The 26,397-nt window shown below is 34.4% G+C and overlaps 1 protein-coding gene across 2 annotated transcripts in view; it reads left to right on the top strand.

Annotated features, from left to right (window-relative positions):
- Positions 1–5,217: 5,217 nt before the first annotated feature.
- LOC142349582 (uncharacterized) overlaps positions 5,218–26,397 on the top strand; it is a 140,591-nt gene continuing 119,411 nt past the window's right edge. For both annotated transcript variants that reach the window (XM_075401244.1, XM_075401243.1), the window contains exons 1-7: positions 5,218–6,381; positions 9,814–10,391; positions 20,809–20,951; positions 22,083–22,294; positions 25,305–25,399; positions 25,468–25,530; positions 25,989–26,121. In XM_075401244.1, the coding sequence (XP_075257359.1) occupies positions 6,163–6,381; positions 9,814–10,391; positions 20,809–20,951; positions 22,083–22,294; positions 25,305–25,399; positions 25,468–25,530; positions 25,989–26,121 (1,443 nt within the window). In that variant the 5' untranslated portion in view covers positions 5,218–6,162. The remainder of the gene's footprint in view (positions 6,382–9,813; positions 10,392–20,808; positions 20,952–22,082; positions 22,295–25,304; positions 25,400–25,467; positions 25,531–25,988; positions 26,122–26,397) is intronic.

Below are 26,397 nucleotides of genomic sequence, written 5' to 3'. Positions count from 1 at the left end.
TTTAACTGTAGGCGGTTTGCACATTTTTTAAATGTTTCTGATACTATCCTCTGATTCAAGTCTGGAGTTTCAATATACTAAATTTTGAAATAATTAATTCAGCTGGTAGGACATGTGATTTGAGAAGGATATCACGACAATGATCGAATTTACGACGCATATAACACAATTTTATGCCCCAATTAATCTGTCGATTTATACGCTGTATATTTTTTGCTGACAATGTTTGTAAATAAACTCCACTGAATGACAAATGAAAGAGGACTAAAGATTTGAAAACTTGCAACCTTACTTCCAAAGGTATATGGTTTCTTACTAGATAAAGTGAGCGAATGTCGGCCGCCATTTTTTTTAAAACTACATTTAGATGTGCTTCAAAAGTCAATTTTGAGTCAAGGTGTATTCGTAGATAACGACAACTCACAGCAGATTTTATTAAATTTCCGTAAAAGTAATTTTTGGTTCTAATTTGCCCCTGGTAGAAAAATAAAGTAGTTCTGTTTTATCAGCATTCAAAGTGAGTTGATTTTCCTTCAAGTAACTGCCCGTCTTCAGTAAAGTATTTTCAATTTTTGTTGCAATTGTTTCTCCTGGTTCATATCGACATAAAATAGTAGTATCGTCTGCAAATTGAACAAGCTCAAAGTCACCTTTGATTTTTTCTTAAAAATCGTTAACGTATAAAAGAATAATTAGGGGTCCTAATACTGTGCCTTGCGGTACTCCGTGATTAACGAAAATGTGTTCTGAGACCTCGGTGCCTATTTTAACGCATTGTGATTTTGAGAAAAGATCTCGATAAATTAACTGCAGGCTCAGAGAAGTTGAAGCACTCTGCTTTTTTAAGAAATATTTTATGCGAAATTGAATTGAATGCTTTTGCAAGGTCTAAGAAAATTGCTGCAGTGTTTTGCCCATTTTCATGGTTTTCTATTACTGTCTCAGTGAAAAACAATACTGCGTCTGTTGAAGATTTTTTTTGTTTTGGAATCCAAATTGCTCTTTATTCAATAAATTGTTTTTATTAATGTGATCCATCATTTGGAAAAAGAGAAGCTTCTCAAAAAGTTTAGCAAAAGTTGGTGTGACCGAAATAGGTCGATAGTTGCACACTTGTGTTGTTGATCCTTTTTTTGTGAATTGGTGTTGCATATGCTTGTTTCAGAACAGTTGGAAAGACACTGTTTTGAATACATTCATTAAAAATAAATTGCAGATGAGTACCAATTGCGTACTTCGCCGCCTTTAAAGCCCATGCATGGACAAATCCTGGACCCGGTGATTTACTGTTTTCTTAACTATCAATAGTTTTGTAGATTTCACTGGTCCAACTTATGGATATTGAGAGGAACGAAATCACCAGAATATTTGACCATTTCCGCAAAAGATTTATTAAATGAATTGCAGATTGCTTTTTTGTCAACGGTCATGGCTCCGTCTATTTCAATTTCTGACACATGAATACCTTTTTTGTGGTTTCCTAATTTTTTATTGATGAAATTTCATTTCTGCTTCGATGTTTCACATTGCTTAAAAAAATTAACAGAATATTTGGGACGTTCATCTCGTAGTTTTCGGTTCACTAGGTTACGGCATTTTTTGAACTCGTCGAAAATATCGTAGTTTTGAGATAATTTGTGTTGATTGTACAAATGATGTTTTTCTGCTATTAATTTTTTGAGTTCCTTGGATATCCATGGTTTATCACTTTTTTTGTTTTGTTTTATTGAAGAATCACAGATCTGTATAGGTGCATGTTGATCAAATATACATTGAAAAATTTCATTAAATTTTGTTAACATTTCATCACAATTTTCCTCTTGATACATAGGTCGCCAGTCCGCAAAAGCCAAGTCCCTGTTGAATTTCTCCCCAGAAAAAAATTTCTGTTCCTTTTAAAGAAATATGTGTCTTCGTTCCTCCCTATCATTTCTAAATTACTCTGATAAAATATGATATTGTGCTCAACCTCAATGGGCGGCAAACAAACTTTCCATTCTACAATTTGATTTTTTGTCATGAAGCAGTGATCGATAAGGGATTGATTATTTTTGCTGATGCGAGTGGGAGTGTCCACATTTGTTGGGTTAAGTGCCAGACCAGATGTAAAGTTATCAAGTGTTTCTCTCTTTTTTATTCAATTGGTCAATGTTGTAGTCGCCAAATAGAAGAAGATTGTCTGTTAAGGAATATGCATTAGATACTTCGGCACTCAACTCGTTCAAGAAAAAATCGGAAAGATTTTTACTCGGATTGTACGAAATGTTCACCAAACATTTATCTTTCAAAGGTTCATTAATTTCGAGCCACATTGATTCAAAAAAAATTGCATTAGCTATCTCAAATTCTTTCTTACGTTTAACCTTGAAGTGTGTTGGGATCCAAACTCCGACACCCCCACCTCGCTGGACTACCGTTTGTTTTGATCGAGATTTTTGTAAGAAAAAATGTTCATTATTAATATTGAAATTAGTGTCCTGTTGCTCGGAAATCCATGTTTTGGTTACTATAAGTATAGTTTGCGAATCTAGTTGTTCAAGCAAATTCGAAAGGTCTTCATACTTATTTTGTGTGCTACGCGCATTTATGATGAGAAAAAATTTCAGACATTTTTGGGATGGATCTAGCACTTTATCAAAAGTCGACAAGTTCGATGTTATCAAAAGTCGACAAGTTCGATGTTTGAGGCAATTATTGTAAACATGTTGGTCTTTTTATGCAAAATTTGTGCTTGACCGATTTGACTTTTGCTCCCGTGACTTGTTTGGAACGTATGCACATGGAGACTATAATGTTTGTGCAATGAATGCAGAAACATAAAGAAATTAAACTTTGACTGAAACTGCTGGCGGAAACGACAAGTTTCCTTGGAAGGCCCTAAATTTTTTGTTATTATTATTATTTTGCCTAATCTAAATTTCTCTCATTCACAATTTTACGCTGCTGAAGTCAAGTCGCGGCAGTTTACTACTAAAAGTCAAACGAAAATCACGCCAAAAATGTTGCACGAACCTCTAGTGGCACCCAAAACTTGTTATTCGGTTGTAATGGTTACTTGTTTTGATTATATTTCAGTTAAGTATGGTTGAAAGTGACGAAAGCACGAAAGAGGCTAACACAGTTAACGAAGCGGAGGCTGCGCAGATACGGCAAGAGCTGGCACAAATTCGGACCGAGTTCTCAACTATCTGTTCTGAAGTGCAACAGATCCAACAAGAGCAAAGAGAGATGGCTACACAGTTTCAAACAGAGATGCAAAATCTTGTCGGATTGATCCAGATGGCACATGCTGCATCTCAACCTCAAAATAATAGAAAAGCTGAAAACACGGAAGAAAGCTCGTGATCTTGTTTTGTTCTAAATTATTTAGCTGAGAAGCACATGTTTTTATGAAAAATATAAATGAATTTAGTATTAGTTGGGCAGTTTTGTATCCACAGAAGTTTGAAAATGATTTCAGGCACTTGCTCCGCGAAACTCGAATAGTTCAAATGTACGGAATTTGAGATATAATGTATGTAGTTATAAACACGATTCGAGTGTTCTAAAATTCAAATAAATCTATTGATATTATTTTAAGTTTGGTTGATATAACGGGCTTTACATTTCCTCTGATTAGAAGCGTGAAATGGAAGAGTAAGGTTTCGAGTGAAAGTTGCCGCTAAACGGCTGCATGTGGCCAAATGAATACGTTTGTGACATTTGTTCTTTAACCAAGTGCACAAGTAGATGTGGAAATTGGAAACTGGAATAAAACTTAGTTCAATCTTTAACTGAAAGTGTCTAATAAACCCTAGATGTAACTCTTAAATTCCGATCTACTTCTACTAGCTGGAACTTAACGAAATCGATTGAACGGATATTGACTGTAGTCACTTTGGTGCGTTTAAGTTTTTCTGCTGTTGTTATAAAAAAGATAACTCAAAGTTTGCATGAATTTAACTAACCAAATTGTTGTTTTTTCCATCCTTTTGTCAGTATTCCTCGGGAATTAGATGTAATGTCTTCGCTTTGACCGTCTCCTACTGGTAATGCGAACGAATGGAAAGCACTGTTTTGATTTTGAAAGAGATGAGTCCCCCAAGCATAGTGGCGGTTTAAATCTCCCCTTACCGTAATTCCAATAATGAGAATGCCAAAGGATGTATAATTTAGTTTGTTGGTTGAGGGTTTTTGTAGACTTAAGTTGGTCACCTGTTGGTCCCATCCGATTCCTTTGCCTGGCTGCAGTAAATTTTTAACCTCGACTGAAAACCGCAACAGCAATTGTGAACATAAACTTTTAGCGAGAACTTTGCTAATATAACCATTAGATAACTGAAACCAGTACTTTGGTCTGAAAATGCAAAGCTTCCACATTTTCTGAAATTTTTGACCTGTGTTTTATTGATGGGTATGACTCAGTTTTCACCTTTTTAAATATGTTTGAAAATGATGCTACGTTTAATTGCTGAGCAAAGAATATAATTGAATGAAATGTTCGAGTTTTATTCGGAGAAGATAGCTCTGATCAAAAAAGAAACTGGTGTGATCTTGTACGGGCAATTTATTTTCTTTTGAAAGAAAGAGTATAGAGAAAGTTTTAAATGAAGAAACTTGGAATTGATTGTTCAAATTTTGGCACCCAATGAGGATTGGCAATCAGTTCTTATTGATCATTTTAATCTCACCCAAGAAGCGGTGAGATCATGGAAAATTGAAGTTTTTTCGGAGCTTTTCCGTTTGTGCCCCCCCCCCAAGCATAGTGGGCGCATATTATTTCCACCCCCCCCCCCCCCCCCCCCCCCAGATGCACGTGCCATATTTTTACATAATGATTTACTATGTAATGGTACGTGCTCTGTAACTGGGAGGGGGGGGGGGGGGGGGGGGTGGTTACAAACGGAAAAGATCCGGTTTTTCACACGTGCGAATGGAGACAATTGGAAAGTATTGGTTCATCGATCGGGGAATGGGATCACGGATAAACTCCATGATAACGAATTAAACAATGATTTTTGACAGAATCAGACAACTTATTTTTCAATTATGATTTCAACTTAAATTCACTATGATTTCCTCAAAAATATGGGCAGATTTTTTCATTAGAAATGAAAATAATCGCGGAACAAATCCTTTACAGTGACGTCTTACCATTGTTCTTCCTGTAAGTTGGAACTTAGTCGTTTTTAACTGCTAATTAATCTTAAATGTTTTTGAGTTATAATCCGGGTTGCATCTGAACAAAATAGTGGATACGTTATTTTATTTCAGATTTGTTGAATTCCTTCAACCTGCATGCGAATTGCAACTATTGACCCCAATGCATGATTACCCTTTCTGTTCTCAAGCGAACACACCAGCTCCCTTATAATTGACTGATTATATCTGGATCATCAAATAAGTCCACTTTATTCATTTCAATGTTATAGTAGCATATTGGGCAAAGTAGATTACAACTTAGTTGTGACTTATTTTCGCTTAGTGTGCTTGCTGCTCATTATTACAATTTGACTTTGACTAACTTTATAGAACTGTGTTGAGACATCATAGATTTCTGAACATGGTTTGTCAAGTAACCCATTGGAGAGTTAGTTGCATGTTTATTCCGAATGTAGTCGAAACCTTCATTAATGTATAAATCTAATGCGCATTGTTGTCGAATATAGTTTGACTATTGTACTTACTCATTTAGGCAACGTAAAATAGATAGACCGTTGGATGTACGAGAAATTCAGGTCACCAAAACTTTGAAGCTGTTTGTTGCGTGTGTTATCAAACTAGAGCAATATTTATACTGTTTAGAGCAGTTTATCATGCGTCTTTATCGCGTTTTGTAACAGTTATGAAATATTTAGTAGTTTGCGAAAAATAAGTCAAAATAATTTGTTTATTGCTGAAGTTGGTTACTGCTGAAAACAAGAATTTACAGCTCAAAATTTCCAATTTAAAATGAGTATCGAATTAATTGACTTAGATATGCATCTTCTTACGATAGGTAAAATTGAAATTCCAAAACAGTATTCATTATCGACATTGACGATTTTGTAAAATTATAAAATCTTCAATTTAGCTAATGGAATTTTGATGATATTTCACGTGCTAAGAAAGACAACTTTTCACGGGTTATCAAAAATCAATAGTTTATCGATTTGTTGAAAAAAGTCCAGTGATATTTGAGACATGTCGTTAAACCTGGAAATGTCAACACTTTCTCGACCACAATCGGAAGTCGATACCCCGGACTCCAGTCGTCATAGTCGATCAATGTCAACAGCAGTTGCCCAAGAAATTGTGGAAACTGACGTTCCAGTTATTTTCGATGGGACACCAGGAAAACAGTACTCGAATGTTGTGGTTAAGCTTGCCGATACAACAGTAGTTGCTGATGTTATTGATAAGGTGAGTAGTGTATAAATTAACAAATTAACGACGAATCCAAAGGCTGTCAAGCGAGTGCAACAATGTCAGTTTTCAAAAATAATTAACTGGTTTTCGTAACAAAAGGAATATCGGTAATGTGGGTATGCACATAATGTTTCCTCCTGTGAAAATTGAAGAGGAAGATAAAAATAAATCTTGTTCATCTGAGATACAAATAGTTTTTGTATTTAAATGTAGTTTTCGTTTCCTTAGTTTTTGTATTATGCTCATGCTTTATTTAAGAGCTTTTTCAAAAATTCTAAAATTTTATAGATAAAATCTCATTTTTGCGTGAATTTTTGTCTGCTTGCCCTATTTTGGTCTTCATTTGTCACCATTGGTACTTTTTCTGAGGATTTGATCTAAAAAATTGAAAATATTTGATCGACGAAAATTAACTTTTGCCCAAATAAACACCGGAGACTAAAGTCATTTAAAGACAAGTCACGAAAAATCATTCAAGGAATGCAACTTCCGCTGTTTATCTAATTTAATCAAAAATAAATAGAAATCTTGAAAAAAAATTAACAAATGTGTAAGTATTAAAGTGCCTGCCTTGCATCTTGCTCAACTAAAACTGACTTGTTAAAAGTTGCTAACTCTGCTCGCTCTATCGAATCGATTAGTTAGGATTACGATGTGTTTATTTGGATTTGCTAATAAATTTTGTGAGAGGTCATTGGAAAATGTGACTATCTATGGAATAATTTTAAATGAAGAATCAGTAATATCAGGTATCCAGCCATGATCGGTTTCAGGTCCACTGGCTGTCTCTTGTTACTTTTTTTCCTTAAAAGATCAATTTATAGAGCTCAAAACTGTCAGAACAAGTTGAGCTCAAAATGTCAGATCAAAAATTGATGCTATTAGTTTTCTGGTTGACTATTTTGTTTAAAAAATTGCTTTAACAGCTACTACTAGGTATATAAAAACTTGAATCCAGACAAAATTTTATTCAAGTTTTTATTAATTGATGAATCTTTCTATTCTATCGTTATATTTTGGTGAGAATTTAGGTTTCAGTTTTCAAATTTTGGGCAAGCTACGGTCCGTGTCCGTTAAGTGCCCAAAATAAAAACTGCCTTTCGTAGATGAACTGTATGTTTTGCAGTGGCAAAAGTTTTGGACTCGGGTATCTTTTGTGAATAGATCTCAAAATTGTGAACTTTGAAAAAACTTTTGAAAGGTTTAAACCAATCAACTTCAGGTGTATATCTCATTTAATCAAAAATAAAGATCTATTGTGTAAGTTAACTAATGATATTTGTAGTTTATAATTATATCTAGTTTTTGTCCATTTTCTTGGTGTTAAAAACAGTGTGTGAAAAAAGTGTCGAAAATCAGTTGCCCATTCTGCTTATAAAAGAAAATCATTTTAAAGTGCGGCAAATAACAATGCAAAAACGAAAGCGTGAGACTTGATATGAAACTGTTGCAACCGAACAGGTTCTTACGACCAAAATTTAAAATTTTTCGTGGGGGTTTATTTCCTACCTAAAATTAGGTTGGGTTTTATTCTCTGGACTCTAAATATAGTGAAATCTTTTTATTTTTATATAAACGTGTGTGTAACCTGAAAAGTTGAACGAAATTGTGAAAAGGTCATGGATGTTTAGCAAAGTTGGCAAGGTTACAACTACACAGTTTGATAGTCGCAAGCCAACACATGAAGATACAAAAAACCTATATCCTCTGCTCCAAATAAGCGGCCAGGAGTTTCATTTTTCGCTAATGTGCCCGTTTTAAATGTCAATAATGAGAAATGAACATAAAGCGCATGCGAGTAGTGCGCTAGAAAAGCGATCTCCAAAAATTTTGTAAAAATACTATTTCGAAACTTCATTACGTGTCCAATGTCCGAAAAGGCATTAGAAATTTCATTAAAACTTTGCGTGTTGTACAATCGATTGATCAAAATGTTTCCTCACTTTTCGTGATTCATGTACCACTTTCGACAATGGAGTTTAGTTGCGCAAAATGTGGAATTTTTTTTATTACTTGGTGGAAAGCGCTTACATTTTACACGAGTTTTCACGGATAAATATCCACCATTTTGAGCATGCAATTAACCTAGAATGTTGTTTGCCCGAATTTTATTAGTTATCATTTGAGACCAATTTTGGAGTTAATTATTGTATCGAACGAAAAATTTCTGAAATTAAAATCCAAATAGGCAATCTTTTTTCAATAATTAGATATGTAGTCGTAGGAGTTACTTATAATGTGGAAACTAGGGACTTATGGCGTGGAAATGAGTGAGGAAAGGTTGTCCCAAGCTTTCACTCTATTCCTAAAAACACGCTTTGTGAAAACTGAGGTCGCATATTATTTTTAAGGCAAATTTGAACTGAACTAGTCTAGTTTCGGTCGTTTCCGCACACACTTACAACTCTAATCTTGAAACATGGTTCGTCAAAAATCGCGACAAAATGGAGTATGGATACTCGGTTATTCGGACAATGGCGGCGTAATGTCTCTCTAATTTTTTTCATGCCTAGACTAATTAGAATAATTGTTTAAGTAAGTACGCGGAAATGTAGAAGGAAGGATTTACTACTAAACATAGTTTTGATATGTGTCCAATCAATCATTTAAAAATTTATTTTCTGGAGTTTTTCTGTTATTTCTTGGCTGAAAGAAATTTCCCGAAATTTCCCGAGATCAATTACTTTTCAGGGAAATAAAAAAGCGGAACAAAATTCACAGTCTTTGTACAATTATGCACTGTAAAGGAACCAAGTTCCTTTATGATTTCTCTCACCCGCACACACACATTTTCCTCTCCCAACATACATTTCCGTCCTCCCAGACCCTTTCATTTCCTGATTTCTATCCCCACAACCTATTTCCATTGATGCTCTTTATATTTGTTGATTTAATTGAAGAAGTCAAATGGTTGTCATTCACTTCCAATATTATTCAAGTAGGGGATTTCCCGTTTTTGTCCATAACTTGTGTGCCAATGGTGCGAATTGTAATGTTCTCATAGAGCTTGATTTGCTACCATGAGTGCAACTTTCAGAAATAAAAATGTTATTGAAAAGTTGTCTTGGTATGCAAGACTTAGGCCGAAGAGCATAAGCATGCACTATTACGTTGACTTTCGTCTTATTTTTTATAAATTTTAATTTTTTCGCATTTTTAAGCTATTTTTGTGCTAAAAATTGGCTTTAGAAAAAATTCATGAGTCTCAAACTGTTCCTGAGGAACACACTTGACAAATTTTTAAACTGAAATCGTCGTTGACTTTCGTCATTTGTTCTCTAGCATGTTTTTTTCAGATGTAGCATGTTTTCAGATGTTTTTCAACACTCGCAAGCAAAAAATATTTCTTAAATTTTCTTACCTGAAGCAAGTTAATTTCGAAGAATAAGTTAGCGAGTATTGAAGAATGTTGTTTTGTTTTTTTAGGTGATCAAAGAAGCCACCCTAGTCAATCAAAAAATTGTTCAAAATGGATCTGTTTCAAAAGGAGCCGCTGAACATTCATACGTCGGGTCAGAAAACCCAAGCGATGGTGAAACAAAAGCTAAATCCCCTTCAACGACCAGTGAATCTAAAACTCAAATTTCAGACTATGAATTGCACTGTGTTTATTTTTCATACGGCGGGCACTGTTTTGAATCCTTCTGTCTCAAGAATGATTATCAAACTGTTCTTGATCAAATTTACCCCTTCATTCAACCTTACGCCCCAAGTAGATTCAACACTATAGACGATATTATAGACAACACAGTTCAGTACAAACAATCAACTGTATCTGTAAGCAGCGCTGTCTCGTTACCTGGTCGCCAGCAAAATAATGTGTTCGTGCTTTATGTAACGTGGAAAAACGGAGTTTCGCCCAAATTGAGCGATGGGAGGTTTATGAGGACCCTGGTTCAACAGTACTCTCCTTCGGCGCTGTCGCTGCCATCGAGTGACCAGTCGGATTTGTGTGCCTTACCGGAATTGAATGAAAAGACGCTGCTCTATCATATCAAGGGCAGGTTCGTATTTGAAGTTGTTGCATTATTTGAAGGGAAATATTTCATTCTTTCCTAATATAACACACCCACTCACTACCCTTTTTTTAGTTATCTACGCTAGAGAGTATGTAAATGAGAACGTTGAAATTTCGAAAATATGAGAGAATAATATATTCAGGGTTCTTTGGTATTCATAGTACTTATCTATGCAAAGTATGCACAGCTTGTCGAATAAGCTGGAAAGTTTTTTTTACGTGATTGCATGGTTGACATGAGTAAAATCAGTTGTTTAAATGCTCTCGAACGACGTTTGAGGCAATTATTGTAAACGTGTGTCTTTTGTTATGTATAATTTTTGCTTGACCATTTTCGCTTTTGTTCTAGAACATTCTCTCTTGAGTGACGTTATCTCGCTTGTTTTCTTCATTTTTGAATGATCTAAGTTGCTCTCGTTCTGAAATAAAATTTGTTACTAAAAGTGATTGTGAGCGAAAGGAAATCAAAGGCATTGTAGCTGAGTGGTTATGATGTCACACTATCAAAGTGGAGATCCGGGGATAGAACCCTCGTGGGTGTCTTTCTTTTACACCCATAAAACCTCTGAATTAATTTGCCCCGCCAGTTCGTGCAATTCATCTGACGTTGGTCGGTTTGTGTTCTGTCCTTGTAGGTGGTAGTAGCATAATTGACTTGGGTAAAAATCAGGTGTTCTGTCCTTGTAAATGATACGTATTTTGGGTCTTGAAAACTAGGTTAGATCAACTGCATTGCTTGCTCAGTTTATAGTAGAAGGACTACTTAATCGAGAATCAAATAAAACATCTTTATGACGTTGATAGTTAGCCCATTATCCCTTTTTATGTTGATCTGAGTTACAGTGTTCAAGGAAAGATAAATGTTTCCTATTTTTTCTCTACCGATAAACGTAAAAGCAAATTCTCAATCTAACACTCGTTGAAAGAGATTTTTTTGACAATTTTTTGTCAGTGAGAAATAAATTGTAGCTAGAAACTAAACGGTACTAATTTTGACGGCATGGTATAGTTGTAGTTCGCAATGGAACCTAATTAAGTGGACATTTAGCTCCTACTTGATTTAATTAGTTCCTACAGCTCAGTGACTTATCTTAGTGTCTCTGTTAGTTGAGGGCATATTGCTTAGCATTCGCATGTTAATTTTCAAATAGCTAAATTTCCTAACCTTTTGCAAAGTAAGATTTTGCACTGACAACTTTAATTGGTTATTCACCTAAATAACCATATCAGTAGGTTTCATTAGATTTCAAAATCAGAGAACACAAAAAAACAGTCGTTCGTTCTCTAATACAAAATCACGAATTGGTTAAACAATATATCAGTTAGAATTTTCATAGAAAATGTGAATTAATAGGTTAAAGCTCAATAAGGAGTCAGTTAGTGAAGATTTATTAAGATCTCAACCATTAAACATTTGCATCCAGAGTAATTTCGCTGCATCGTGTTGTTGCTTTATTTTGAAACTTTAAAAGAGGCATATCTTCTGAGCATTTCTGAGACATGTCTTCTGAGAATTTCAATTAGAAGAAAATGTCACCACATGTCAGAATTTCGATCTCGTTTCTCGAATGATTGTCTCAACTTCTAAATGTCTGTCAGTATCAGTGTATTTGTAAGAAGTTTACGTTCAATGAAAGTTTTCTAGAATAGCAATAATACTTCCTTTAGACGTATTTTCGTAGCTGAATTTTCTTGCGAAATGTAATGAGTGCCGTAAAGTCAAGAATTAGATCATAATGCCTTATGTTGTCTGCGTCAATCAGAGCGAATAATACATCCTGTTAGTATTCAGCTAAATAGCCTTTAGTTAAGGAGGTAAATTCCATATAATTGTACAATCGAACGAAAACCACGCCATATAAGAAAAATTTTTAACTTTTTAAGAAGTAGGCTATCGATTTGTTGATTTATCTTAAGGTTTTCAATATCTGCGATAGCGAGCTATTATTGCTCTTTTGCCATTCGGAGAATTTAAATTGCATTGGTAAGCTGTCATTTTTTAATTGTTCACATTTATGACTTTTTGTTGGCGATGAGATAAACCGTGTAGTTTTAATGTGAAATATTTTCGAACTGCATTCCAATTGGAGTGAACGAGTGCTGGAAATTTTTGATTTTTAACGTGAGAGATTTTTTTTCACGTACAGTAATTTGACTTTCTCTTGCTGTTCTGTTTTTTATTTGTGGATGAAAGGTTTTAAATAATGCCAAAGGTGTTCCAATGTTTCAATTCTTTGGTTTTTGAATTCCTGAAAGAACAGCTAGTGGTTTATATCAGTGAACTAAATAGAAGTGTTTTTTTTTGTTAAATAGAAGTGTTAAATAGAAGTGTTTGTGGTTCTTTTGTCGTGTCTCTTATTTTTTAATTTGTGCTCGTAATGGCACTCTATAAGTAACCACTACGCTTTTAAGGGACTCTGACACTATTTTTTCCGATCCCCCTCCGAGGGGGGACGAACTATATACTCAAATGGGTTTTTTTGTTCAGACAATTTTGGCTGATCGGTATAATAATCGAAGAGAGTTGTGAGTGGTATCATTAGAGAGCCCGTTCAGCGTAGAATATGGAATTGAAGATTTTTTCAATTTTCGCTTTTTAAGGAGTTATCGAGTTTTCAAGTTTTGTGAGTATCAGACGTATTTCAGCTGTTTTTATTCATATTTTCGGTATTTTTGACCGAATTGTTGTCAATTTTGCTAAAATTTGTTCAAATTGTTAACTGTAGTGCCATTTATTTTATCTCTAAAGATGGAGGAGGGTTGCTGAATTGTTCGATCCCAGTTTTTTTGGCTAAATTTATGCTAATTTTTTCGTCGATAAAATGGCTTTTTTAGCCCATCTGCTTCACATTCGCTGGAAATAGACTCCCTTAAACTGCGGCCATATCCTTATTAAGCTCAAAAAGGCTAGTAGTACTACCGCTGGCTTTACGAGTCTTCTGGAAGTATAATTTTGCAAAATTTTTGCAAATTTAAAGTCGATAATTATACAAATTGCTTTATTTTGACGAACTAAAAAATATTGTACAGAATTGGTCTACTTCGCTACCATTTCAACAATTGAGTCTTTGGTTAGACGCTCAGCAATATCTGGGTCGATTTTAATGGGGCGCGATCTCTTTAAAAAATTTGCGCTGTGTAAATGTTTTTTATATAAATTACGGTCGAGATTTTCGAATCAGGGCTCAATTAAGGACCGCTACCGTTTGCAATAAACGAGACCCAACGAGATTATTTCATGGTTTCAGAAATAAGCTCATGGTTTTAATGGCTCTGACCAATTGTTTTCGTAAAAATTTTATGAAATTCTTGAGGTTTGTTTTCATTTCCAATGATTTTTGTAGTTCAATGGCTTAGTGTCCTCAATCAAAAATCCAGTTAGTTTAAAAAAGTATAAATGAACCTTGATACTTTTTTCATTTGTTATCTAATGTCTGTTATGGCTTTAATTATATATTTTTTTGAGATGTCGGTGAGTTTTTGAACTTTGCCACTATTTTTTCTTATTTCTCTCAACTTTGGGCGCAGTCTCGGTAAAAACGGGCATAAATCGCCTTTCTGTTATTTTTAAATCTATGTCGGTAACGATTTTACTTTCAACTGATGTTTTCTTTATTTTGGCACTTGTGTTTTCAATTTTCCTTTTAATTTTTATCATTTTGTTTTCCTTGTCAAATGAGTTCATTGTTTTGAGTTCATTTTGTTTCCTTGTCTAATTATCACATTATTAACAAGTCCATTATTAAAAAAAGATTTTTTTCGTCTGTCTCCTTTTTGCTTTTATTTTTGTTACCATGTAACTCAACCTCACTCTTTAGAAGTCTCAATTACTTTTTTTGATTCAAAATTTTTTTTTCGCGCTGGGTTATATTTTGTGACTGATAGCTTCGACCATTTATTTTCATAATTTTTCGAGATTTCTGCACTGTTCAATTTCTGGGTTTCTTTTTGTTGTCATATCTTATTAGTCCTTTTATAAGGAAGACTCGTTGATGTTAAGATGAAAAGAAATTGATGATTAACAATTCTTGCTGGTAACATCTTGTAATTAGAGTGCCTTGAACAGTGTTATGTAAAATTGTTTGAAGTTTTGGCTTCTTAATGATATTGTTTTTTGAGGGCTCGTGACTTAGTCTGATTATTTATTCGCTTCCTGAGGTGTTGAAATTTTATCCATCGCTGCTTTTTGTTGTAACCTTAAGTCTGTTGTGACTTTTGAAAAAATTTGTTTTTAAAAATAATTTTGGGTTTTTGAGCTTCGTCTTTTTAAATAAGTTTTCGTTCGATTTGTAGCTCAGTCTCTGTAAACACAGGTCACAACCCGTTTCCAGTGAGCTCTAATTTATAACGGTTTTAGCTTCAATTATTTGTTTCTCGGCTTTGTTACTACTGTTACGAGATCTCATGAAATGTTAGATTTTTTATCTATTTACAATTCAGTTTTATATTTAAAATTTTGTTAAATTTGTCTCAGCGAAATCTTTTAGTGGATTTCAATCAACTCTTATCGCATTTACAACAGTTACATAACGTAATATTCATTCTTTGCGTCCGAAGTTTCTATTGAAATTCGAGCGACAAAACCTCGTCGTGTAATTTTTTTCACAAACCTAATGAACTTTCCGCGAGAGCCCTTTCCACGATTTTGTCTTTCATAGGTATACATAAAAGTCAGTAAATGCGGATGAATGCCAATTTACATGTTTTTGTCCACGTTTGTCTCTCTTAAATTTTAAATTTGACCTTTGATTTTGGTCTACTAATTCCGAAAATGTTTTACTGCTTTTCAATATTTTTATGTTACCTCATTTCTTGTATTTGAAGGTTCTCCTCCGATACTGGAAGTTTCGCATGGCTAATTTACCAAATTTACATTTAGCTTCAGCTCTTTTTGGTTGGTGTAGAATTCACTTTAGAGCTTGTCAGAGGTTTTTAATGGGGGCTGGATGATTCAGACAAGACATTCATTTGTTACAAATGCGAATGTCTCTAATGAATTTATTACGACCGCGATGCAAAGAAGTGATGCGACGAACTTTATCATAATCAAGTTCAAGTGTAGTGTAATTAAGATTGGATTATATTCAACTGCTGTAGTCTTATATACATATATATTTGACGCCTGGAACTTTTTGTTGAGAAAGCAATCAAAATTCTACTCTTGAAATACAAATCAAACGGCGCGATGGTGCCTATGAGCGCGCGCGGAGTTGAATGGTGCACGGGCACTTGTTTCTCTCACGTGATCAGTTTGGGTTTTCGTTGAACTAAATTTGTGGGCGACTCTAAATTGTTTTTGACGAGGTGAATTAGGACGTTGGAACTTGTTTTGAACCCAATTTAATGTTCCGCTCTAGTAAGTATTAGAAAACTTCAAGCTATTTTGTATCAAATGCGGTGTATGAGTGCATCGGTTTTACTAGATGTCTAAAATTAGGTTTCTGAAACTTCCTATATGGTATGCTAGAGATCAAGCAAAACATCGGCTGTGAATTTGACCAAGTCATGAGGCGTTTATATGTCGGCATGTTTCATAAATGACGACAATGAATGAATGATTGTCTAGAATTAAAATTATATTTCACAAAGTCTCCAGTTTACAAATCGCTTATATTGATAATCGTTACCCTGTACAGTAGCGATATCCTAATGAACTTCAAATAATTTGTGGCTTGTTTTAGCGAGAAAGGAATTATTTTTAAGCTTGTTTACTGATACTCGTTTTTCTTCTCATTACCTGTGTTGACTTGCAAATTGAACTTTTTTTGAAACGTGATAATTTGTTAGAAGATATTTTATGTTTTATTCATCTCCGTCTTTTATCTCTGGCGTGAGAATGTTTCTGTTAAACGCCAACTTTTTGATGTCTGACATAGAGAACGGTTGGTATTATTTAAATGATAAAACTTTAGATAATGGCGGTCTTTCGATTGGAGATGGTATTCACAATGTCTTAAACAAAAGAAATCTTGATATTATTTTAGGTTTGGATATTGCCGGAAAAAGAGTTTGTGATGTTTGCTTGAACCCAACCCGGACAATTTATTGTTTTTATCCTGCAGATATATATTGTGTATCCGTAAAAGTGGAGCGAACCGATGTTAAGGCAAGCCAAAAGTTACCTAACAAATCTGTGACCGTTCAGAAATGACACATCTTAATCGTTCACGACGTATATGTTTTCTGGTGTGGCAAATAAAATCACTTTTTATCGTGTGAGTGCCAACTCTAGAGAACCGCTCTAGATAAATTCAGTGCTTCTCATTAGCGGGTAGTTAATAGAAGTCAGCTCACGTTTGACCAGGGACAATAGACACTCAAGTGTTAACCTTTGATATAAACAAGGCGGCTCGGTAATGTGCGATCGCACATAAGGTTCCGACCCCGCTCATCCACAATTTTGGCATAATTGTCTACCAAATGAGAAACAGATAGAAAAACACAAAAAATTCAAGTATTTTTCAAAAAAAACTAGCGTATGAACGAAAAGATAGCCTCCGAAGCAAAAAACTCAGTGGAGTAAAAATAATGCATTAGATTGATGAGATATGCCGATATTAAGAAAGCGAGCGAAGACGAACGGCAAAGTCAAACAACAACAACAAACATTAATTACATCAAAAAGTTTGTCCGTTTTAAAAAACGAAACTTATCTACAAAGTCAAAATAGCGTCAGATTAAACTGACAATAAACAAAATAACTTGTAATTCACCGGAAAAAATGCTTATTCACCAGTTCATAATAAAACTTGGTGACAATTAGACAAAAAAGAACAGAAACTTTAAAGTTAGAAAATTCGCTGAATTTTTTTAAAAAAAAACAATTAATTTCAAAGTAATGAAAACCATTAGGAATGCTTCTATAGAAGGGAATTAAGAACTCTTGGTATTCAATTTTTTATGCAGTTACAAAAAGAACAACAAAAAGACAACAAACTAAAAATCAATTAAAACTTGCCAGAAAATTCTTTGGAAGCCGTAATGTCATACTTTGGCCCCCAAAATATTTTTGATTGCGCCTTCGTCGAACAAGGATTATGTATTATGTGGCGGCTTTTTATTGAAAATAAGCAAGAATTAGAAAACATGAAAAAAATGCAAAATTATGTAATACTTGTTTTTTTTTGAAAAAAGTTTATTTCCAAAGACAAAAGCCATTAATTACAAAATGAAAAATTTGAATATGTTCGTCCCTTCTTCCAAAGGAAACCCTTGAGACCTGCAATTATCCAGAATATGTCATGCGTCCACAAAAAGAACGTCAAATATGACAAAAATCAAAAATTCATTTGCTTTTTTTGTGAAAAACCCGTGTCGAAGCCTGTAAAGTCATAACGAATTCTTTAAAAACATTGGATTTGTGACACCAATCCCTTTTGGCACATTCCCTTGACAAAAATAATGTCATCTTTAACCTTTAATTAACGAGACCAGGTAACAAACGGACAATAAAAGGAACAAAATTGTGAAGTTTAAATGTTTTTTTTTCATTTTGAAAAAACAATTGTTTTCAAAGTCATGAAAGCCATTATCTATCTTCTAATATCAGAACATCGGCTCATCTACTCTTCCAGGAAAAGCCAATCAAACCGGGCCACAGTACAGGAAATTAAATACGACTAAAAAAGACAAAGTACAACCGACAGTTAAAGACAAAATTAAAAATTCAATTAAATTCTTCGAGAAATCACTGACGAAGCGGTAAAGAGTCACAATCTATATCTTTAAGGATTTAAATTTTATCAATTGTGCGTTATTTTGAACGCGAAAAATGTGATATATGAACTGACAATTTGACAAAACTAGAAAACATGAAAAATGGTCAAATACCTAATTAAAAAAAAATTGTGAAATCTAGTAGTATCAAAGCCAGAACACCATAACTTAAGGCGTAAAATCGCAAAATAGACCACATTTGAATTCAGCAGAAAGAAGGAGCACTCTTTGATTTCTGACACTAAGCTACAGTTGACCAAATTAAGAGAAAAATGGAGGCAAAGTTCAATAAGCCATTTCAATGAAAAAAATGCAAAATTATGTAATACTTGTTTTTTTTGAAAAAAGTTTATTTCCAAAGACAAAAGCCATTAATTACAAAATGAAAAATTTGAATATGTTCGTCCCTTCTTCCAAAGGAAACCCTTGAGACCTGCAATTATCCAGAATATGTCATGCGTCTACAAAAAGAACGTCAAATATGACAAAAATCAAAAATTCATTTGCTTTTTTTGTGAAAAACCCGTGTCGAAGCGTGTAAAGTCATAACGAATTCTTTAAAAACATTGGATTTGTGACACCAATCCCTTTTGGCACATTCCCTTGACAAAAATAATGTCATCTTTAACCTTTAATTAACGAGACCAGGTAACAAACGGACAATAAAAGGAACAAAATTGTGAAGTTTAAATGTTTTTTTTTCATTTTGAAAAAACAATTGTTTTCAAAGTCATGAAAGCCATTATCTATCTTCTAATATCAGAACAGCGGCTCATCTACTCTTCCAGGAAAAGCCAATCAAACCGGGCCACAGTACAGGAAATCAAATACGACTAAAAAAGACAAAGTACAACCGACATTTAAAGACAAAATTAAAAATTCAATTAAATTCTTCGAGAAAGTACTGACGAAGCGGTAAAGAGTCACAATCTATATCTTTAAGGATTTAAATTTTATCAATTGTGCGTTATTTTGAACGCGAAAAATGTGATATATGAACTGACAATTTGACAAAACTAGAAAACATGAAAAATGGTCAAATACCTAATTAAAAAAAAATTGTGAAATCTAGTAGTATCAAAGCCAGAACACCATAACTTAAGGCGTAAAATCGCAAAATAGACCACATTTGAATTCAGCAGAAAGAAGGAGCACTCTTTGATTTCTGACACTAAGCTACAGTTGACCAAATTAAGAGAAAAATGGAGGCAAAGTTCAATAAGCCATTTATTATTTAAATATCAAATATTTCAAGTCAAAACGACCATGCGCTTTCAAGCAATCAACTAGACAAATTAATTTTGAGCTAATTAGAAAGCCAGTAGGACCTATTACTAGTGAGCTTTGTTTTGAAAAGTTCTCTTATTTAATTAATATAAAAAAATCGAATTTTTTAAATAAAAAACCGACTGCAGACAATCCGAATTATTTTTGGATTGTAACGGTCCAAGATTGGTACAGAACTAGTCCTGCTAATGTCGGTTGTCTATTAGGAATATTTAATTTTTGGAATGTCATTGATATACATATTTTGTTAGTTAAAAAATCAAAAATAAATGCGTTTTTGATAATGAACGAATAAAGTTAGCAAAAAACGGCGAAGTTTTTTTTACAGAGCACTCTCAACTGAAGTTGAAGTGAAATTAGCCCCCTTTTGAGTTTACAGAGATTGTGTTAGTGGTGTTTGGGTGTGTACTTCCTTCAAATTTATTCAAAGTGGACTAAAGAAACTTATTTCGTGCTGTTTTTGATGAAAAAGTCGGAATTTTGTGAAACATTTAGCCGGAATTTGTGACAAAAAAATTTAATGAAAATAGCTGACCGTATATTCTGTCTTTGAACGTAAAATCAACAACATTTTTTGAAACGTTTTATTAAATTTTATCAAAATTGGCGAAATTTTAGTCAAAAATTCCGAAAAGAGGTGAATGAAATCAACGGAATTCACTTTATTTTCTCGAAAGTTTAAACCTCGATATCTCCCTGTCAAAAACGAAAATCAAAAAAATCTTTTTACTTCCATATTCTACGCTGTACAAGCTTTCTAATGATACCAGTCTCAACTATGTACGATGAATATATCGATCGGCCAAAATTGACTGAACAAAAAAAACCATTTGAGTATATAGTTCCTACCCCTCAAACTCGAATTTAGTGAAATGTTGGTAATGATGCTTACAGTTAGAGGCAGTGTAAGAACTTTGCTGTTTATTCATAATGAAGCTCTGTTAGGTAGTTGTGTATCGGGTTGTTTATTTTCGTGATTTCACCGAAGTTGAAATGCCGACTAGTTAATCAAAATTTTACAGTTTATTTTTCTTATGTGTATTTAATTTGAGCCAAGCGGACGGCAGTAAGGGATCTTAGAGTCTTTCGGCTTACTAGGCTTTAAGTATGCAATTCTCCGCAACTGTTGTAGAGACAAAGATTCATGGTTTGAAGGGCGGTTCTCAAGAGTTTGACAAAAACGGGAGTCAGTCCAGATTTTACTCTTGACTGGATTTGCTTTGATGCCACTTATAGCTTGTTTCGTGAAATATCGATTGGCTACAATTGACTGGAAAAGTATCTTCTATTTTCTCAGAGTATAGTTCTTCTTTGGGCAGAGACAATCAGCTTAGGTGACACATTAGGAACTGCAAGGTTCATCTGGGTTCCAAGAAATGGTAATGTATTTTTTGTTCTAGGTTTCAAAAGCGCAAATTTTACACGTACGTGGGCACGATTTTGATCTCAGTGAATCCGTACTGGATGGACGGGACTCTGTATGGAGTAGAGACTATGCAGAGGTATCAGCTACAGAGCTCAACCACTGGAACTCTATCCAGAGGTAAGGTTTCATCTTTTCTCTAAATGTTTATAATCGATGCTTGAAAGAACAAACTGTAAATCTGCTGTAAAAGAAGAGCTTTCAAGCATGTCTAGTGTATTTATTACCGAACTGTAAAAACTGCCGTTCAAATGATCGCCGTATAAACTTCGTGGCTATCTGTTTGGTCTTTTGAATATTTGGAAAATCATGAAAATGATGCCCCCACCCCCCATACACACATGTATTTAATGTCCCTTGTATCGCTATGGTCTAGGTAGAGCTAGGGATCGAGAATGGCTCAACACTTATTATTTTTTCTCGTCATAGAACTTGAGTAGCTACAACTATTTGTATCTGTTTCATCTCGTATCGTATTCATATCTTGTATCGTTGACCTCTCTTCTATTCGTTGATTTGTATTATTGTAAATAATTTCTGCGAGTGACGATTTCCGCGGTTTTCCAGATTTTTTTTAGTAGTCTTTAATGAATCAAATTGATAAGTTCTGGAGTTTTTCGATACCTTGACTCTTGTACCTTTCGTCCTGCTAGATGTTGAATGTACATTCACTTACTTCTATTATATTTTGGACAATTGCGCCGACTTCGCTTCGTAAGGTTTTCTCATTTTTAACCAGGTTAAAGATTATCCGATCTATTCTGTTCCCCCAGTGTTTTTTTTACCCCCAGTTACAAATTATATGTTGCTATATGGCACGTTACTATGTAAGAAAATAGCACGTGCGCCTGGGGGTCATAAAAAATTAAGCTCACTAAGCTGCGGGGGGGGGGGACAGAATAGATCCAGATTATCTTGTCACCATACAGGATCACACCAAGGATGGTTAATTCTTCCATCAATCATTGTCTCTCACCTCAGTGTCAGTGAATATCTTTGACTTCCGGGATGAATTTCGGGATTAATATGAACTGGTAGGAGTGTGTTATACTTCAGTTATTGCATTTACAGAGTTAAAAAACGGCCGATTTTTTTATTGCAGAGAACCGGTGTTCAGGTTCAACTAAAAGGGCTGAATTTTCTTGCATGCAATGTTTTCAAATCTATTTTAAATTGAAACAATGCACTTTATTTAACGCTCATGCTATTTAAAGATACAAAATTTAGTTGAAAAACTTTGAATCTTTCTAGGGTTGGAGCCTCACGTGTTTGCTGTGGGTGATCAGGCCTTCCTTGGAATGCGTGAGTCCAAACAGGACCAGTGCATTGTAATCAGTGGAGAGAGTGGAAGTGGGAAGACGGTGGCAGCCAATGAAATCATCAGATACCTCATGCAGCTGACCAATCAGGGAGACCCTTCATCTTTAGAGTTGATGATAGCCCACACCAGTCCTATCTTGGAGGTATGTCTCCAAATTAAAAATGGTTTTGCTTGCCTTACCGAGCAATTGATAGGATATCTCTCCAGTTAAGGCAATTTGAGTTAATACTGTCAACAGCAGTCAATATTTGGCTGAAAAAGTTTTATATTAGCCGCTATATTATCTACTGGATCAGTCGATAATCCATTTATCGGCGGGACTTCCGCAATTTAGAGTTGATCATAAATTATTCTCAAGTACGTGTTAACTTTATTATTACTTGAAAGGGCATCAGAAAGCAACATTAATTAGTCTAATGATCCTCTGAATTATTTTTATTAGTTATTTGACTAAAAGGGCGGAGGAAGGATATCCGGATCCAGTGGGAATATAACTTAGTGGGCTTAAAACTTTTACGTCCACAGGCGCTGGTACTATTTTTAATAGCCGCACAGCGATAGCTTGGGCTATCATTGGCCTTCTCTTAGTTTATTAATTGCTCTTAAACGAAGATCATAGCAATTATTGTAAACGTGTTGGTCTTTTTTATGCAAATCTTTCGCTTGACCATTTTACGCTTTTCTTCTAGAACATTCTTTGACTTCGCAAGTGACTTTTTACGCTTTCGTTCTTCATTTCTGAGTGATCTCTATTGCTCTCAATCCGAGGTAAAGCTTGTTACTAAAATAACGATTGCAGCATAGCAACAAGCAGGGACTGATAGCCGAGTGGGCAGTGCTTCTGGCGAGGGAGCGGGAGATCCATGGTTCGAATCCCGGCGTGGTTAACTATTTTTGCATTCATTAACAAAACTTTATCTAGGCTACAGCCCTTGAATTAAATTGCCTCACGTGTCGTTCAAGAGCAATTCTCCCGACATTAGTCGATTTTTGTTTAGAATCCAAGAATTGGATTGTATTGGTGCTCTTTTTGTAAGATGTTTTCCCACTTTTTTTCATGACTTTGAGCTTTGAAAACCGGATAAACAGTTGAAACTCAGCGGGCGTCAAAATTCATTAGAGGCCCTCAGCTGCGTTAAGCCGTGTTTAGTTGTGTTTAGAGTGGTTAAGCTTTTACTGGTAAGGCCGTACGTAATTCAATGTCATTTTAGTTTTTGCGTTTTTTTTTCATTTTTTGAATGTTTTGTTGGACCAGTCTAAAATTGAGATTTGTAAATGTTAAAGGTATTTTGCTAGACCTAATTACTTTTTTGACCATTTTAAGAGCTGTATGTTTCAGTACTCCAATCAAACACGCATATTCATACTAATTTTCACCTTTTTTTTAAGTTTTTTTGAAAATTTTTTCATTTTAATTTATTTCAGCCCTAGGTGTCGAGGACCTCCTCTAGGGTTTGATAATAAGTTACAGCATACTTTCTGGTGGTAATGGAAGTCTTTTCAACATTTTAACACCACAAATTTTAAAATTTTTCGATGAAATTTAAATAATTTTTTGAAATAGTTATCATAATTTTTTTTCAAGTTTTTTTGAAAATGTTCGTCATTTATAGGTTTCCTTAGGCTCAAGGGCCAATGAAGCTCCTCTAGGGTTTGATAATACGTTACTGTATATTTTTTGTTGGCTATGAAATGGATTTCAACATCTTAATGTTGGGAGTTTTTGCAATTTTTTGATAGTATTTGAAGAAAGTTTTTCGTTAGTATGTCTTTGTTCAGTTTTTTGCCCAGCGGTCAGGCAACTTCTGTTAGCGTTTAATTTTTTGTTACTTCATGCTTACTAGGTGCAATGGTATCGTTTTCAGCTGTTTAATATCACGAATTTTTGCAATATATTGATAAAATTCGATTTTCTCAAATGTTCTGCAATTTATGTTCCAAATTTATCGATCTCTATGAGCAAGTAAAACTATTTAAGGCTTGAAATATTGATACTTGATAGTGTCTGGAGACAATGAAATGGTTGATATTAATATCAATTATAGAAAGATTTTGTTGAAATTGCAATTGTTTATAATGAAGTTTTTTGTCATTTTCTGAGTTCACCGATCTTTGCTGGCTTACGAAACCTTTTTAATTCTTGCAGAACTCCAGAGAATTGGTTTTGAACATTTTTGTTGAGCAAAATTTGGAAACTTTCTTTAATTTTTGCACTCTTCGTGTTTTTTTAAGTTTTTGTCATATTTCTCGAGTTATCTACCTTCATTGGCAGATAAATCTCTTTCAAGGCTTGTACGTGAGTTAATGAATATTTTGAATTGTATCATGTTTGGCCGCGAGTATGAAAGCTTCAAAAGTTTTAGCATTTATTTTTTTTGTGTAGTTTGATTATTTTAGTTTCTGAACTAGTATTTTGATTTTTTTTGGCTGGGAGTGTTCAATTGATATTTTGGTTAGGTACATTAGATCTGTTTTTCTTTTGATTCTTTGGATTGTATTTCAGGACTTGTCCTGTTATGTATTTCGTCAAGATTTTTGTAACGACCATAATACATCACAATCACTTCAAATCTGCTTTTTGTTCATTCGTTCATGCAATTTCAACTGAATTGCGTGCGTAAAGTCATTTTTCACTCCTGATGGAGCGAGTTTTGTTTCTTTCGCGTGATTACGTTTTTTGGTCACGCGTGACTTTCTTCGCTCTCAAAAATGACTTCTTGACTGTGAAACTGACTTTTCTTTACTTTAATTGAAAGAGATATGGCCAAGTGAAAGCGTGTCATTCTAAAAGATTATTGGAGAGCAGCTAATAGAAGCAGCAGTAACTTATACAGATTCGTATTCAGAGTATAACTTCTCAGAATTTAAGAAAAAGGGAATTTCCATTTGGTCTGTTCCTTTTATTATCTTTTTGAGACGGCGGATCTACGAAGCTATTGCGGCTATTTTTTGCCAATCTGCCAGGTATGTTTAAGTAGTAACCTGCTTTATGGCAACACTTAAATTGTAATTGTGGGGCATAAAAAAGGGGTTGAAACAGATTAGATCCGGTTATTGTAATATTTTGCGGTTATAATATTAACAATTCATATGAAAGTTTTATCCTTCATCCTAAATCACAAGGCAGAATCAAAAAGTATTGATCTGTGTAGGCATTTGGGAATGCGAAAACAGACCACAACAACAACTCAAGCAGACATGGGAAGTACATCCAGATACAGTACAAGCAGGGAGGAATTGTCAACGGGTAACTCAGATTCCATTTCACAACATCTACTTCGAAAGTTCTATTCTTAACAAAAGCTGACTTTTTAGTGCGCGTGTGCAGAAGTATCTTCTTGAGAAATCTCGAATCATCCAGCACAAGAAAAATGAACGGTAAGAATTTTGTTATCCTTTTAAGTTATGTAGTACTGCTTTTAGGTGGTACTGTTTGTACGTATTTCTGTTTTTACCCCGTGAACTTCAAGTAAGACCTCTCTTATCGTTTGCTGAGGTATTGTGACAACATTTGAAAAGAGCCGTTGAAAACATCCGAAGTATAATTGAAAGGGTAGTTCTCACTTACGAAGTTTTTGAATTGGACGGTTTTGTACCATTGAATAGATGGATTTGTTTAAACAGACGTGTACATAAATCGGATTGTTGACGTCGGTAACTTGACAACGGATGTTTATTTAAACATCTTTAACAAATCATCGGTTGCAGCAGTAATTGTGAAAACATTGGGGTCGATTAACTGCTGGCATTATTTTGATGAAATACTCTTTTTGAGATCGAAAATTGCTGCATTAGAACTGACTATCCTTTTTGATATGCGGTCTGTCTATGTTTAGGAACTACCACGTATTTTTCTACCTCTTGGCATCAGACTACACAGATGAGGACGAAGTGTGTAAGAGTCCCTACGCCTGGCTAAAAGAGATGTTCAGTCTCACTAAGGCGTCCGATTATCACTACCTCAACCAGGTACAACTATCGTTGTCAAAATGTAGTTTATTTCTCCAAATTTAAGTATAATCAACATATTATGTTCAGAACATTAATTATGGGACCTAAAGGGGACGGGTAACGGGTCCCACATCCCACAGTAAGACCGTATTGGTTTATATTTTCAATAACCGCTGTCAGCCTCTCGACGGCTATTATTAAGGCGCTCATTAAAGAATTTGAATTGTATTGGGGCGTTGTCTTTTTTTAAGATCTGTTCACATTTTCATAATTTTTGAAGTCAAATTGGAGTAA

Source organism: Convolutriloba macropyga, chromosome 11 (genome assembly GCF_964194025.1).
Source record: "Convolutriloba macropyga chromosome 11, txConMacr16.3, whole genome shotgun sequence".
Taxonomy (NCBI): domain Eukaryota; kingdom Metazoa; phylum Xenacoelomorpha; order Acoela; family Convolutidae; genus Convolutriloba; species Convolutriloba macropyga.
This window is presented reverse-complemented; position numbering and strand designations above follow the sequence as displayed.